We start from the raw sequence: 15,194 nt of genomic DNA on the forward strand, positions 1-15,194 counted from the left end.
CATGCGTAGGGCGGTGGCGGCGGGGGCGGTACCGTGCCCCGGGCCGCTCCCCCCGGCTGCCGCCCGCCCCGGCACCCCCAGCAGCAGTGGGGAGGCGAGGGAGAGCCGGCTCCGCGCGGGGAGGGGGGGGTTCCCGGCACACCGCATGTCCCCCGGTGTCATCGCTGTCACCACAACGGCCCGCCCCGGGAGCCCCCCATGGTCCCTCAGCTCCCCCCGGTACCCCCAAAGCATCAACGCGCCCTGTGCCCCAGGGACGAGCATCCCGGCACTCCCCGCTGCACTCGGGCACAGCAGGACACACAACCGGCACCGGCAGAGTCAGGGGATCCCAAACCTTAGCGTAGGTCCCGTGGGTGGGGGTGACAGCCACACAGAGCCCAGTCCCCCTCCTACCTGCTGATGGAGACGGCAGCTTCCCTCCCGGGCATTACCGGGGACGGGGCTGCGTCCCAGTCAGCCCGAGGGACCGGGACAGCGTGCCAGCGTGGCGGGATGGAGATGGGCTCCCGAGTACCCCTCGCCCGAGGGTGGGGGAGGACGGGGAGGGAAGAACGGCCCCGTCTAGCTCCCGGCAGCGCTTGCCTCTGCTCCCGGGCTCAGGCTTTGTCTAACTCCTTCCCACGCACTCCCGCTCGCGCTGCGGGGGGGAAGGCGGCCTGCTCGCCTCACCTGCATCCCTGTATCCCCCCCTAAAACCTCCAGCATGACCCCCAAACTTCCCACGGCCCCTCAGCACCCTATGGGACCAGGCTCCCCTCCCCTACCCAGAGATGTCAGCACAGAGACAGGAGCTACAGATCTATAGGGTCCGGAGGAGTGGGTGCTAAGGTTAGGCAGGTTTCCCCATCTTGGAGATAACGTTAGCACCGGTCCCCCAGCCCTATAGATCTATAGGGTAAGCCTGGTTCCATGGGAGCTGGCACACCTGGTTGCTTGGAGACAAGGGAGGTTGGAAATGCTTCTTTCAGTAAACAGCCAGCCTGGAACAAAACCCTGAAGGCTAAAAATAGGGAGGCAGGATATGGAAATTAAATAAAAATCCTTGCCCCCCTCCCTCTCTGGGGCAGAGCGAGGCACTGCAATGTCACCAACGGGCACTCCAGTAGATGGCTGGAGAGGCTGGAGTGGGGGGTGTATCCCTGCACCCATTAACGCGTCACCTCCTCAAGGTGTTGGTCCCCACACTTGGTCCTGCCTGCTGATCCCAGTCCTGCAGCATTGCCTGGACCCAGCTGCATGCCTGCAGCGCTGGGGGAACTAACTCACTGTGAGGCACAGGTGTGGGGTTCTGTCCTATGGTGCCCTGTATGGAATCAGACCCAGACCCTGTCACATCCATTTCGGGTCCAAGGGACACCATGGACTGGGGCAAGTCCTGGCAGAGGAGGGGACAAACACCCCCTGGCCTCTGGCTGGGACTTTACTGCAGGCAGGAGGCTGCGGGGTCACATCCTGCTGCCATTTGCTTCCACCTGCCTCTCTAAGCTCCGCCAGCAGCGTCTCTCCCCATCCCCATCGGCATCTTGCCACCAGAGTGCCCCTGTCCCACCAGAGCTGGCTGGGGGTTGGGGGGCCGGGGGGGGGTAGAGGGAGGACCATGGGGAGCATCTTTCCCTCCCTGCAGGCAGCCTTCATCCCAGGCTGGCTGCCTTCTCCTCCTCCTCTCCCCGCCCGGGCACCTCAGGGCTGGCAGGAGAACAATAGCGAGGAGGATGAGTAAGATGGTCCCCATTGCCTTGGCAACGCACTCCCGCGCTGCCGGCTCGGGAGGAGCCAGGCAGCTGCCTGAAAAGCGCCTTCTCCCTCGGCGGAGGGGGTGCTGGCGCAGGTAGCACGGCACCCCCTCCCTGGGCGCCGTGGCCCACCTCCCACGCCGCACGGGCAGCGCCACGTGAACGCACACCGGGCTCCCCCGCAGCCGCCGGCGCCCGCACACGCCGGAGCGGCAGCACACGCGCCCCGCACTCGGCTCAGCCCCAGCCTGGCTCCCCGGGCTCCGGCTCCCCGGTGCCCGGCTGTGCCCGGGAGCGGTGGGACACAGCTGGCACGCTCTGGGTGGGAATGTGACTCCTGCGGCACTGCCCCGCGGGAGGAGAGGGGGGCTCCCATGGCCTCTCACGGCCACGGCACCTTCACGCACGGCTGCCCACGGTATCGGCTAGCAGAGATGTCGGGTGAGGAGGTGGTGGGGTGTTCGCAGATGGCAGTGGCAGTGGATGCCCAGGGGCACCAGGATCCCATCTCCAGCCACAGCCATGGGTCCTGTGTTGTCCCCCAAGTCGTGTCACCAGCAGGAGGACCCTCAGCATGCCCAGAGCTGTGAGTGCCTTGGGGTGACAAGGATGTTACCCAGAGACCATGTTACCCAAAAGCACCAAGCCCCCTAAAAACAGCGTTGTTTTCCCAGCTGCCTTGGTGTGGATATATTGGGGGGGATATCTGATCCCTGCCACCACCTCATGTCCCAGGTGCCCCAAAACACAGCCCCTGCCACAGCCCCGTGGGATGGGCGAACACTGCATCCAGGACACTGCAGCCTGGTGCCTGAGAACATCATTCAGGATATTGCCGGGTACAGACAGGGATATGGCCCCAGGGCCAGCTGGGGGCAGAGAGAGGGACAGGGGAAGCAGAGACACCCAGCTCTGCCAGCTGCTCTGTGCCACTGAGAGGGACCCAAGCACAGCATCAATCAGCCAGAGCTGGGTGGTGACACTGGGGAACAACCCAGCCACACATTTGATCTCTTAGCGCAGGATGAGGGAGAGCTCTGGAAAAGAACTAACATAGAGAATCATATAAGCAATGAATGGTTTGGGTTGGAAAGGATTTTAAAAATTATCGAGTTTCAACATCCCTGCCATGAACAGGGACACCTTCCACTAGATCAGGTTGCTCAGAATCCCATCCAACCTGACCTTGAACGCTTTGAGGGATGGGGCAGTCCCAGCTTCTCTGGGCAACCTGTGCCAGGGCCTCACCACCTCACAGGGAAGGATTTCTTTCTAATATTTAACCTAAATCTATCCTCTGTCAGCTTAAAGACATTCCCCATTGTCCTATCACTCCATACCCTTGGAAAAAGTCCCTCTCCAGCTCTCCTTAGGTACTGAAGGAGCTCTGAGGTCTCCTCAGAGCCTTCTCCAGGCTGAACAGCCCCAGCTCACCCATCCTATCTCCACGGCTGAATGCTCCTGCCCTCTGATCATCAATACACTCATCTAATACAACCAGATGCTGCTGTTCCAGAAGAACGAAAGCCTTTCCTACAGTGCCTCTGTGCCTTTGTGGCAGACAGGCAGGGACTCTTCACTTCTCCTCTCTCCTTTCCCAGGGGTTCGTTTCAGCAGCTCAATCCATGCCCATGAAGTGAAAGCCCTGGCTGCATTAACAGCACACAAATGCACTGTAGTGGGTCAGTACAAAGGGAACATAAAGCACATGGTGACTTGGGCATGGGATGGGGCCACGAGTCAGAAAAGCTCATTAGGTGCTGTGAAAAACAGCAGGGCTTTGGAAGTGCAAGATGCCCCCCCTGAGCACAGATGAGTGAGGGCATGTCTTGTTGCAAAATACACCACGGGCAGCCTGGAATGTTGGTGTTGATCAGGAAGTGTCAAGCATTGTGCTCCTCAGATGCAATCTCTGTGCCTGGGTTGTCATAGATTCAGCTCTGGCTGGTGGCATTTGTGGCAGGCTCAAGGTCCATATCCCATCTTGCCTTCAGCTCTGCTCTGCAGAGGCTTCATGGCATTACCAGGGGGCCATGTGTGGCACGGGGAAGCTGTGGCCCCTTGCCTGGATTCACCAACACGGTCACGATTGCCAGAGTCACTTCCTCCCCCTGGGGAGCAGGTGAGCTGGCAGAGAACATCTGTCTGCCTTACCCAGCCTTTTCCAGATGTTCCTTTTTGTGTTGCCATGGTGGGTGTGAGGATGAATCCAAGGAAATGCTGGGTGAGTTCACTCCTCGTTTCCCTGCCGACAGCCCATAACTCACGCTCCATTTGCACAGCCCTCCCTCCCGGTGCCGATGTGCTGTGACGAGTGGGGGGAGATGTTTGTAGTGAGTAACACTCACCCAGCACTGTGAAAAGCAGCTTGGGGAGGCAGAGGGGGGTGAACTCTGGTTTATGGGTTGGTGCATCTGGCCGGAGACACGCTGAGGGAGCCTGGAGTGGGGATGCTCCCACCACTGCCTGCTGTGCTGGGGGAAGGGGCAAATCAGCAAGGGCTTAGAAGGGCAGTGAGCAAAGGGAGCAGGAGTCCACACATCTCTTTTTTCCATTCCTGAGTCCCCAGCTGCTGTGACTAAACTCCCTGGAGCCAGCAGGCAGGGCAGGACAGCTGCTGGATGCTGTACTGAGGCTGTGTGGTTTTTCCTGGGGCCTCTAGTAACAACTGTGTTTTGTTGTTCTTGCACAGGAACAGAAAATGACAAGGCCTTTTACTGTAGAAAAGGCCAAGAAGGAATTTGTAGGTGGTAGGTTTGTTCCAGCTCTGTAGGCCATGTGTGCTGGCAGCCAGGGGAGCAGGCAGCAGCTGCCTGGCCAGGCAGATTCAGAGGCTGCCACCATCACTGCCTGTCACTGTCCCAGGGCTTCACCATCCCGTCACACCTTACTTTGCCTGCACTGAGAATCTGGAGTAGAGGGACCCTCAGGCTTGTCCTTCTCCTGGGCAGGGCCTCGCTTGGACATTATCCTGTACTCCCACTGGCCTGCTCAGACTCAGGGAGGAGTGAAGGTTTCTCCTGCCTCAACATGTGGGAGATAGTTCAGTGAGTAGTGATCACAAGGCAAAGACCCTGTGAAAGCCAAAGCCATTCACACCTGAGGAAATCTGGGTTGGCCCTGGGATATGGGCAACATCACACTTTGGTCAGGGGACTCCTTGGTGTGTCAGAGACCATGAACAGCCCGTGGAAATCACCCAGTTCTAGATATGCTTTGGATGGAGCTCAGCAAATGAGTTGCAAGACAAGATGTGACTGATTTTTCCTCCACAGGGCCTGGGATTGGTGTGCTGGCCCCTGATGTCAGTATTTGGGGAGTGGGAGATGGATAGCAAACACCTACACCCGCTCAGTGGGGCACTGGGTAAACTCTGATAGCACCAGTTTGGAGCCTGAGAGCTCGGTGGGACCCTGAGAGTACCAGCACTGCATTTTCTCCTCCCCTCCCAGGAAGGACCTTCCCTCTCTTCCCTGCAGACAGGTCGAGCTCACAACTGCGGTGAGGTGCTTCCCCCTGCTGTAACTCCAGCAGCTCCTGCTCTTGGCCAGGCGCTGCTGCCCTGATCCAGCGCCTGCAGCTGCCATTCCCGAGGCCATTGACAGGGAGGAATAAGCTGGAAAACACACAGCTAAAGTGCTGCTGGCACTCTGTGTATCCCTCCAAGCCCTCTCTCCTCACAGCAGTTCCCTCCCCCGTGGAAGAGGCTTTGAACCAAGGCTGCACCCTAAGCTGCTGCCGGCAGTACCCTCAGGAACAGCCCTGTCTATGCCAATCCTTTTTCTCTCCACACATCCTTCTGCTTTGCTGATACAGCTGATACAGCAGAGAATGAGACAGCTGGAAACCTTGACTACTCTGTGGATAGTTCTGCTGAGTTTTGGGACTCGTTTTGCAGTGTCAGTTTTGCTTTTAGGAGCTGTACCAAGTGGGTTAGGGCTTCGGGGCAAACAGTGGAAAATCCTCATCCCAGTAAGGAAAGTTGATCTCTCCCATGGCCCTGCTCTGTGCTGGTGCTGTGGCAGCCAATTGCACGGGAGTGTGAGGTGCAGGATTGCTCAGATTATGCCTGGATGCTGTGTGGTGCCCACCAAGGGACTGTTTCTCACTGGATCTGTTTTCTATCAGGATTGGCTCCTAGGAACTGAACAGCATGCTGTGCTTGGAACATCACGTCCAGGAGCTCTGGAGGTGATAAAGACAGGATGAGCTGGAAGGTGAGCAGACTCTGCTTCTCACTACCCTCCCACCAGCAAAGGAGATCTCTGTCCTGCCAGGTCCTAGTCTCTATCCAGCCAAAACATTCACCAAGAATTGTGCTTTTCAGCAAAAGCTCCTGAGAGGGAACTGTTACCAGCACAGAGGGCCAGGTTAAATGTTTGCCCCCACAGCTTCCCTCTCCCCACACCCCACATCTCTGCTCCATGTCACTGGAGAGCTTTGGCAAAATGGGCTGAACACCTGCACAGGTCTGATGCCTGCTGTATCTGTGTGGGGGACACAGAGACAGAGCCATTTACAATTCCAGAAGGATCAGCACCAAGGCACTATAAGACTATGAGCAGCTGAGTTGAGCCCAGTCATCCCAGTCGCTTTTCTTTAAGGGGTGGTGGTCAGTGCCTGTCTCTGAAATCCCCATGGAGAAGGTGGCTGTCCCTGGTGTCCTACAGACCCAGCTCTGAGGGCTGTGCTTAACACTGCCAGGCTGGGAACATCAGAACTGTCCTGCACATTCCAGGACCACAGCACCATAGATGACTTCCCAAAACCAGATCCCTATGACAACAGCATCCTGGAGATGTCTCACAAGACCTTCATCCCTGCCACTGTTGAGAATCAGCTCAGGAGGGAGAACACACATCCCAGAGCAAGCAAATGTACAGACCACTCATGCCACATGCTCCTGACACACCCTGCATTGGTGTGTGAGTGGCAGCAGCACAGCTGAACTTTGGCTTTAGGAATTCAGCAGCCCAGGAAGGTGCCACATCACCACACTGATATCTTGCCTGCTGTGCCAGAGGGACGGAGGTGGAGGTAGCAAGTTACATAATTTGGGGGAAGGAAAGCCCAAGCCCCTCTGTTTGCTGCCAGGGAGCAAGGATCGTTGGAATGACCTTGGCTGGCTCTTCTCCATTCTCAGTCTTCATTGTTTTATCAGACTTTCCCCCAGGGCAGAGGAGATGATGCTCTTGAAGGTACTGGGGTGTCACCGTGTTGGCACTGAAAATCATGGGCAGCAGAAAAAAGTGAGCAAATAATATTTGGACGAATACCAGCTTCCTCCCACCACTGTGTGTAGGATTGTCCTACACCATGGAACAGTCAGCTGAGGTACCTGAGGGCTCTTTGCCTCATCCATCCTTGCTCTTGGGCTCTTTGCCTTGCTACAAAAACCCTTGGCTGAGGGGTTCCCACCCATGGCACCTCATCACAGTTCCTGGCAGGTCAGCACAAGGCTCATCTTCCCACAGTGACTCCATCCATCTCAGATAAAGCCTCATGCTCAGCTGTGCTCCTTGTTGCTGCTGGATCCCTGTCGCTCTCTGTGTTCCACAAAGCTGTGTACCCCATTTCCAGGGTTGTGCCAGGCTTGTGCCCAGTGCTCACACCTGGCACTGCCTACTTGGGGACCTCTGCCCCCCTCTTGCTGCCAAACCCTCCTGGCACACACCAGCCTCACAGCTCTGCCCTCTTCAGAAAATTACAGCCATGACTGCAAGTCCAGCCTTTGTGTGGACAGGGAAGCCAGAGCAGGTGTTCACTGTGTCCAGTGAGGGCAGCTGCACCTACAGACACAGCACCCAAGGGAGCTGCCCTGTGAGGGTCACAGCCCTGCTGTGCAGGGGGTGGACACCCTGCTTCCTATAAAGCATTGCTTTGAGCAAGTTGTCTCCCTGCTCTTTGGCTTCCAGCTCTCCCAGGCACGGGCCTGTCTCCCCCACACTGCGTCTGCCTCAGCCCCTTTACAGCCTCCCTGGCACTGGGGCAAGCCATGCTGCTGCTGGTTTGGGTCTGCTTGTGCATGGATAGCAGAATTGGACAAGGGAAGGAAAAAATGCTCTAGGGGAACAGCCAGCCAGTCCCCAAAGAGCTGTCTCAGTCCTTCCAATAACACACAGGGAGTGCTATCAGCACTGCTGCAACCAGAGCCAGGATGGGATTTGCTGGCATCAGCAAACCTGTTGTGTGTCCGTGCTGACTGCTGCAGCTTCACTCCTCGCTGGCAAAGCTGGAGCCAGCACAGGTGGGGGATCTAATCTGATATTCATGGCAGGGACACTCAGCCCAGCCTCCCACCCCAGCTTATGATGCAGTCAAGGGGCTAAAGGCTAGCTGGGGCCCCAGGCTGGGTTGGTGGTCCTGCCCTGGGAGAGCTGAAGACCCAAGGATGGCACTGTGGGGTGGGCACAGAACCCCCTGTCATGGCAGACACCCCACAGAATGTGTGACACCCACCTGCCCTTCAGGTGGTCACACTGCATCTGAACAAGCTGTGGGTGACAGCCACGTCCCCTGCCCCTTGAAGGGAGCAGGGGCATGTAAAGAGAGGGGAACCAGTGCTGGAGCCCAGGTCTGTGTCTACCCTGGCTTGTTGTTCTCAGCCCCACAGGGCCCCCTGCAGATGCAAAGCCCTGCAGACAGGCAGGTGGTATGGGGACACTGCCTGCACCCCAAGTCTCAGCCAGAGTCTGGCTGGAGTCAGGGCACAATGACCTGTGTGATGCAGCAGCCAGCAGTCACAAAAGCATCTTGTCCTCATGAGCAACCACTCCTGACCACTCCCCCAGCACTAGCCCTATTCCTCTTTCCAAAACTACCCCTGCCACCAAGGCATGAGGTCAACCCCTCCCCAGGGACCCCACAACCAGGACCAGGGGGCTACAGACAAGAGTTGGCTTTATTCACGGACACGAGGGCAGCTGTGTCACTGGCAGCTGCCCTCGTATTGCACATCCAGCGACGGGGGAATATCCATGCCACGTCACAACACAGCGTCGGCACTATGGGACCTCGGGGGAGGCGCAGGCACCGTCACCACCCAGCAGGCTGGGGAGCGGGCTGAGGCGCCAAGGGTTCACAAAGGCAAAAGACCCGTCCACCCATAGATAGAGAGAGATATATATAAAAAAAAAAAATAGTTCCACGATGACCAGAGCAGAACCACAGGGACACGCGTGCAAGCGAAATGTACAGCAGCCCGCGAGCAGGTAAACATGCTTTGTACACACACAGACACGCCAGGACACAGCCAGGGTTTATGGTGCTGGGAGGGAAACAGAGCCATAAACCCGGGCCTCACACACTCACACCCACACACACTCACACACACACACACCGGCCCCTGCGGGCAGCGCCCACGGCTCGGCCACGTGCCAGGGCTTGGGGGCTTGGACACAGCGGGTGCTTCTCACTGCTAGACATGGTACAGAGACACGGACACGGTCCCTTGGAACGGAACTGGAGGAAGAACTCGTGAGCGAACGGGGCAGGGGCACCCCTGCTCCTCCCCGGCACATGGGCACCGGCCGGGGCCGGCTGGAGAGGAGCAGGGGGCTACCGGCGGTTCGTTGTGCTGCTGGTGGAAGAGGCAAGGATGGGGGTCCATTATGCCTCTGGCTCGTATTCCTGGTATTCCTCCTGCGGGATGGGGAAGGAAAGAGCCAGTGAGAGAGTTCAGGTGGGGCACAGAGCCCCTCTCTTCTCCAGCCCAACACCAGCTTTGCTCTGGACAGTGCACTGACCGCTGTCACACTGTGTCCACTGTGCCACCTGTCCCCTCACCTGCGGGGGTTCCTCGTAGTTCTCCCCCTCTGGCTCCAGCAGCGGTTCGACCAGTGGCTCCTCCACAGCCTCCTGGGCCACCTCCTCTGCCTGAGAGTGAACCAGGAGGTCAGTGCCACACACACACACACACAGAACACCTCCCTGCCCCTGCCAGACCAGCAATGCACCCAGGACACAAGGTGCTCCATGGGGAGCCAGTGGGACCCTGGGCACACAGCACCTAGCTGGGAGGTGACATGCACAGGTCTGTGGGACCAGGGGCTGTGTGTGCATGCCCATATATACACTATTCCCAGCCCCAGCCTCGGGCAGGCAATGAGTGCTGGCACCACGTGGGCCTCAACAGGCTCCAGGAGCTGGCAGGGCTGTGGGAGCATCCTGCATCCCTGGAAGGGGAGGGCGGTGCTGGGTAACCCCTCCCCGGGGCTGGCAGGCGGGAAAGGGGGGCAGCCAATCCCCCTGTGCAGCGGCGGCGGTGGCCTCATTTCTTCAGCTGATGCTATTTTGGGCTAAGCTGGAAGCCAAGGGCTCATGGGGCGGCGAGCTGGAACCCGCCGCCCCTCCCGCAGCTGTCAGGTCACCTCGCAGCCGCTGGAGCGCCACAGGCCCGGGCCCGGGCCGCCATGCCAGGCCCTGAGCGCGCACACGTCCGCAGAGGCCGCGCACGAGGCCGCGCACGCCCGGGGCACGAGGAGACCACCTGGGCACCCTCATGCTCTCTGCTTTGGGACTGCAGAACGGCCAAAGGGCTCCTTGCCAAAGCTGGGCATGTGCCAGCCTTTCCACGGGCATGGCAGTGCCAGGGGACTCTCACCTTCAGGTCTGCAGGGAACTCCTCCTTCTTCACCAGCCCGGTGGCCGCTGCGATGTTGCCGGCGCCGGTGAAGGCTGCTTCGCCCAGCTGGGACGCCTGCTCCTTCGCTTTCTCAGCCACTGCAAGAGCCCAGGGTGCCCATCAGTGCCCCCCCCCGTGCCAAAAAGGGTGCCCAGCTGTGGCTTCATGCCCTGCACCACCCACGGGGGGAGCTGGCGGGGAGATACTGGGCAGGATCAGGCTCTCCGCACTTCCTTGCCCTGGTGGGGAGGGGAGGGGGCCATGACACTGCTCTGCAGCTGGGCAAGGAGTGTGAGCAGCCGCTGCAAATCCTTGGTTGCCAGCCCTGTTATATAAGAGGCTTTAGCAGAGTGACATCAGCCCCTCAATTAGCCTCTGATCTCGTTAGTGTGGCCGTGCTCTCAGGGCCAGAGGGGTACCGCGGCAGGAAGACAGAGGGGCCCGTACCTGAGGTTACGCCTTGCACCACACCTTGGGTTTTACTCCCTGAGGGTAGAAAGAGACAGAGATGGGGTTAGAGGGACTGACAGCTGGTCTCCAACATGTGCCAGCCCCGGGACCCTGGCAGGGCTCTGAACCAGGACAGCAGCCTGTCCACACCCCATGCCAGGGCACCTCGGGGCTGAGCACTTGCCTGGCTCCCCTCAAGGCTCCTTCCTGTTGTCCCTGCAGGAGGCAGAGCTGGGGTAGCACAGGGCTGCCACCACATGCCAGGCAGGGCAGAGACCCCAGGGCCCAGCACTGTGTCAGGGCACAGCCAGGCAGGGTGAATGCCAGCTGTGCTGAGAAAAACCTTCCACAGGATCCAAACCTAGAGCTGGTGCCAACAGAGCATGGCAAGCCCCACAGCTGGAGTGTCCAGAGTTGGGTGCTGTTGCTGGCTCTGCCAACCCTGCCAAGCTCCCTCAAGCAGGGTGACACCACCGAGGATACCCCACAGAATGGGATGTCTAGGATGGAAGGAAATGTAGGGGCTGGCCAGCTCCTGTAGGATGGGACCTCAGGCTCTTCCTTGAGCTGCTGTACCCCAGTCCAGCAAATACACCCTAGTGAGGATGGGGGCCCAGGGTAGGTGCCCATCACTGCCCAGGGGAACAGTTTTGGGGCCTCAGCTCTCCTACAGAGCTTGTACCCTCTGGAGCAGAACAGAGCCTTAGACCTGCACCCTCCTCCCTCCCACTGCAAGCAGAGTTGGCCTCAGCTCCCTCCCTGGGCATTCCAGCACCACGGCCAGGCAGGCACACAGACTGCCCAGGAACAGCTCCTCCTGCCAGCCATGTCTTCTAGGACTTGGCCCCGAACAGATCCCGCCCCCAAGGGCAGCACGGAGGGGCCCCTCAGTCACCAGCCGGCTGCAGGGGAGATGCCAGTGTGGGATCAGCTCCAGGGCATTGCCTCTCCAACGGGGAGAAACGCGGTCCCCAACCCCTGCCCCAAGACAGGCACATCCCAACACAGGGGTCACCACCTCCATCATGGTCCCTCTGCGCTTTCCTGCCCCAAAGCATCCCGGGCACAGAGCTGAGAGACCCTAGGCTCAGGCTGGGAGCTGCAAGGGGTCCAGTCCCCTAGGGTTCCATCCCCTCTGCCTGGGGACCAGCCCCCGACTCTGCTCCTGCCTGCGGAGCCCACTCTCGTGCCCTGCAGATTCCCGGTGGGCAGCGAGGCACTGCGGGCACCGACCCTCTGCCCCGGGGCACTCCGCCGCAGGGTGGTCGTGGCGGGGAAGGAGCAGGGGAGAGGGGGAGCGGGGCCGGGGACATGTGGGAACGCCAAGGGGACGGCAGGGGGATGGGCAGGAGGACGCAAGGGCAAACGCAGAAGCAGGCAAGGGCAGGCAGAGAGGGCCGGTAGGGCAGGCAGGGACGGGCAGAGATTAGCCGGGGTGGGGAGGCAGGGGGCAGGCCGGGGCTGGCAGGGGGTAGGCAGGGCAAGCCGGTCCTTACCGACATAGAGGACCCCTTCCTTGGTCTTCTCCGCGGCCTCGGCCACCCCCTGCTTGGTCTTCTCAGCTGCGGCGACCACCCCTTCCTTGGCCTTGGACAAGCCCTTCATAAACACCTCCATGGCGGCTCTGCGGGGAGAGGCCGCAAGGCTTCACCCCGCCCCGGCCCCGCGCCCGCCCGCCCCGCGCATCCCGGTCCCGCTCATCCCGGTCCCGCGCATCCCGGTCCCGCGCATCCCGGTCCCGCGCATCCCGGTCCCGTGCCCCCGGCCCCGCCGCCCGCCCGACCTGGCTCGCTGTCGGTGGGGACGGGCGGGCCGGGCCGGGCCGGGCCGGGCTGCGGCGGGGCGGGCTCAGTGCGGCTGTGCCGGGGCCGCGCTGCGCCGCGCTGCGCCGTGATGCGCGGGGGGGACCGCGCCGCGCCGGGCTGCGCCGGGCTGAGCCGGGCTGAGCCGTGCTCGGCCGTGCCGAGCCGCCCCGCACCGCCCCGCACCGCCCCGCACCGCAGCGGCGCCCCCGGCCCTTCGCCGTCCCAGCCCCGCAGGCTCCTTCCCAGCGCTGCGCGGCCCCCCCGGGGCAGTCGTTCTTCCCATCCCCATCGCTCATCGTGATCCCACCCCACGCTATTCTGTCCTGACCCCCATCGCATCCTATCCTACCCTCTCCCGGTCACATCTCCTCCCGTTCCTTGTCCCATCTCATCCCGATCCCACTGCTTTCCATCTGCAGGCTGCCCTTACCCCATTCCATCCTTACTGCCTTCCAGCTCCCTCCACATTCCACACTGTCTCTATGCCATTCCCATCCCCTCCTCGTCATGTCCTCTCCCCACCTCATCCCACCCCATTCCCATCCCACCACATCCAGTTCTGAACCCATCCCCTCCCGATCACATCCTGTCCTGACTCCATCCTCCCCATCCCATCCTATCCCTACCTTCCAACCCGATGCTATCCCACCCTCTCTGGGTACCATCCTGCCCTGCCCATACCACACCATGGTGCCCAACTTACACAATTCTACTCCCTCATCCTGATCCCATCCCACTGTGAGCCCCTGTCCTCATCCCCCAGCTCCCTGCCCTAGAGAGGGATCCCCCATCTCTCTGCTCCCCAGGAGGGGCAGGACTGGCTCCATCTCCCCAGGATACCACCCACCCCACCAGCTGCAGCTGGGATAGCTCCTCATCCCACCTGCCTGTGGGTACTTAAGAGCCGGAGGCTGTCCAGGAGAGCCTCTACTGGTCGGGATGGCTACAGGGGAGCAGGTGGGTGCTTGCCCTGTGGGCTGGGGAGGCTGTAGAACACAGAGAGCCCAGCCAGCCCTCGGGGTGCCCAGTGTGGAAAGTAGCTGAGGGGCTGAAGGCTCCCTGCTGGGGTGCTCATGGGGCTCTTCGGGGCTGTCCCACCTTCCTCTGCAGAGGCAACAGGAGCGACGCCGGCAGAGGGCTCGGCAGCAAGAGCTGCTCCCGGCAGAGATCCAGGGCAAGCACCCCCTGCAGAACAGGTATGGGAGGCCTGGCCATGGATAGCCTCTCCCAGCACTGGGAGGGGTGTGTGGGGGCTGGAGGGGGACTCTGGCATGGTTGAATGCCCCATTTCCCCTCTGTCCCCAGATGGGCACTCTGGTTTTTCAAGAATGACAAGAGCAAGATGTGGCAGGCAAACCTGCGTCTTGTCACCAAATTCAGCACTGTGGAGGACTTCTGGGCGTGAGTGTGCATTGGGTGGGCACACCCACTGCGTCCCTTCTGCAGCTGTTCTGTTGGGGGGGTCTGAGCCTGAGGCACCTATTCCACCTGCTTCTGTGTCTCCAACACAGGCTGTACACTCACATCCAGTTAGCCAGCAAGCTTGCAGCTGGCTGTGACTACTCCCTCTTCAAGGTATGACACCCCATCCTCAGAATCCCACCACCACCCAGCATTATGGGGGTGCACTGGCTGCTGAGAAGGCTGACAGCATGCCCTGGCCATAAGGGGGGAGGGGAAGCCTGGCTGGATGTTCACAGCTCCCCAGGCCAGCTCTGGCCAGTACTTGGTGCCCCTGACTGTCCCCTTGCCTGCCCCCAGGACGGCATCGAGCCCATGTGGGAGGACAGCCAGAACAAGCGTGGTGGGCGCTGGCTCATCACCCTGGCCAAGCAGCAGCGGCACACCGAGCTGGACCGTTTCTGGCTGGACACAGTGAGTGCTGCCCCACTTGAGGGTCCTGCCTGGGCTGTTCCCCCTGCCCCAGGGCTGAGCCCCAGTGGTGACTGTCCCAGGCTCCCCTTCTCCTTCCAACAGCTGCTGTGCCTCATTGGGGAGATGTTTGATGAGTACAGTGATGAAGTGTGCGGGGCCGTCATCAACATCCGCACCAAGGGGGACAAGATTGCCATCTGGACCCGGGAAGCAGAGAACCAGGAAGGAGTCACTCACATTGGGTAATGCAGCTTTGTGGGAGGCTGCACAGGGGAATAAGGGCTCCCCCTGTTTAGGGGAATAGGAACAATGGGAGAAGAGGCGCTGCCCTGTTCATGCATCCCCTTCTCCCCTCCAGGCGGATCTACAAGGAGCACCTGGGGCTATCACAGAAGGTGGCCATTGGGTACCAGGCTCATGCAGATACAGCCACCAAGAGCAGCTCCCTTGCCAAGACCAAGTTTGTGGTGTGACTGTGGGGAGCTGCCTACGAAGTCCCCATGTTCTGTCTTACAATAAATGTCTGCATCTGAGCATGATCTGTGTCTCCAGGGCTCTTGGCAACCTGGGGTGGCCCCTGTTTGTTGGGGACATTTCCTGGGAGGGAGATGAGGATGTGCCAAACCCTGGCACATTCTGGGTGAGAGGGGCCAGGAGCACAGAGCTGGCAGTGTGGTGGGCTTGGGACACTGCACATGTCCCCTC

At 60.4% G+C, this 15,194-nt stretch overlaps 2 protein-coding genes across 5 annotated transcripts; one reads left to right on the forward strand and one right to left on the reverse strand.

Annotated features, from left to right (window-relative positions):
- Positions 1-8,631: 8,631 nt before the first annotated feature.
- SNCB (synuclein beta) lies at positions 8,632-13,112 on the reverse strand. Of its 3 annotated transcripts, XM_050979645.1 has the most exons (7): positions 13,045-13,112; positions 12,306-12,433; positions 10,807-10,845; positions 10,339-10,457; positions 9,522-9,611; positions 9,298-9,377; positions 8,632-9,237 (listed from the first exon to the last, which is right to left on the reverse strand). In XM_050979645.1, exons 1-6 carry the CDS (start codon positions 13,080-13,082, stop codon positions 9,345-9,347), a joined length of 447 nt encoding a protein of 148 aa, XP_050835602.1. In that variant the 5' UTR covers positions 13,083-13,112; the 3' UTR covers positions 8,632-9,237; positions 9,298-9,344. The 3 variants fall into 3 exon arrangements, with proteins under 3 accessions (XP_050835602.1, XP_050835601.1, XP_050835603.1); XM_050979644.1 differs by having other exon boundaries at positions 8,632-9,377; XM_050979646.1 differs by lacking the exon at positions 13,045-13,112 and adding an exon at positions 12,593-12,653 and having other exon boundaries at positions 8,632-9,377.
- Positions 13,113-13,553: 441 nt separating this feature from the next.
- EIF4E1B (eukaryotic translation initiation factor 4E family member 1B) lies at positions 13,554-14,962 on the forward strand. Of its 2 annotated transcripts, XM_009091676.4 has the most exons (7): positions 13,554-13,571; positions 13,725-13,810; positions 13,920-14,015; positions 14,126-14,189; positions 14,376-14,489; positions 14,592-14,731; positions 14,848-14,962. In XM_009091676.4, exons 1-7 carry the CDS (start codon positions 13,554-13,556, stop codon positions 14,960-14,962), a joined length of 633 nt encoding a protein of 210 aa, XP_009089924.1. The 2 variants fall into 2 exon arrangements, with proteins under 2 accessions (XP_009089924.1, XP_030085309.1); XM_030229449.2 differs by having other exon boundaries at positions 14,376-14,731.
- The last annotated feature ends 232 nt before the right edge of the window (positions 14,963-15,194 follow it).

The sequence above is a fragment of the Serinus canaria genome, chromosome 13 (genome assembly GCF_022539315.1).
Source record: "Serinus canaria isolate serCan28SL12 chromosome 13, serCan2020, whole genome shotgun sequence".
NCBI classification, from domain to species: Eukaryota; Metazoa; Chordata; class Aves; order Passeriformes; family Fringillidae; genus Serinus; species Serinus canaria.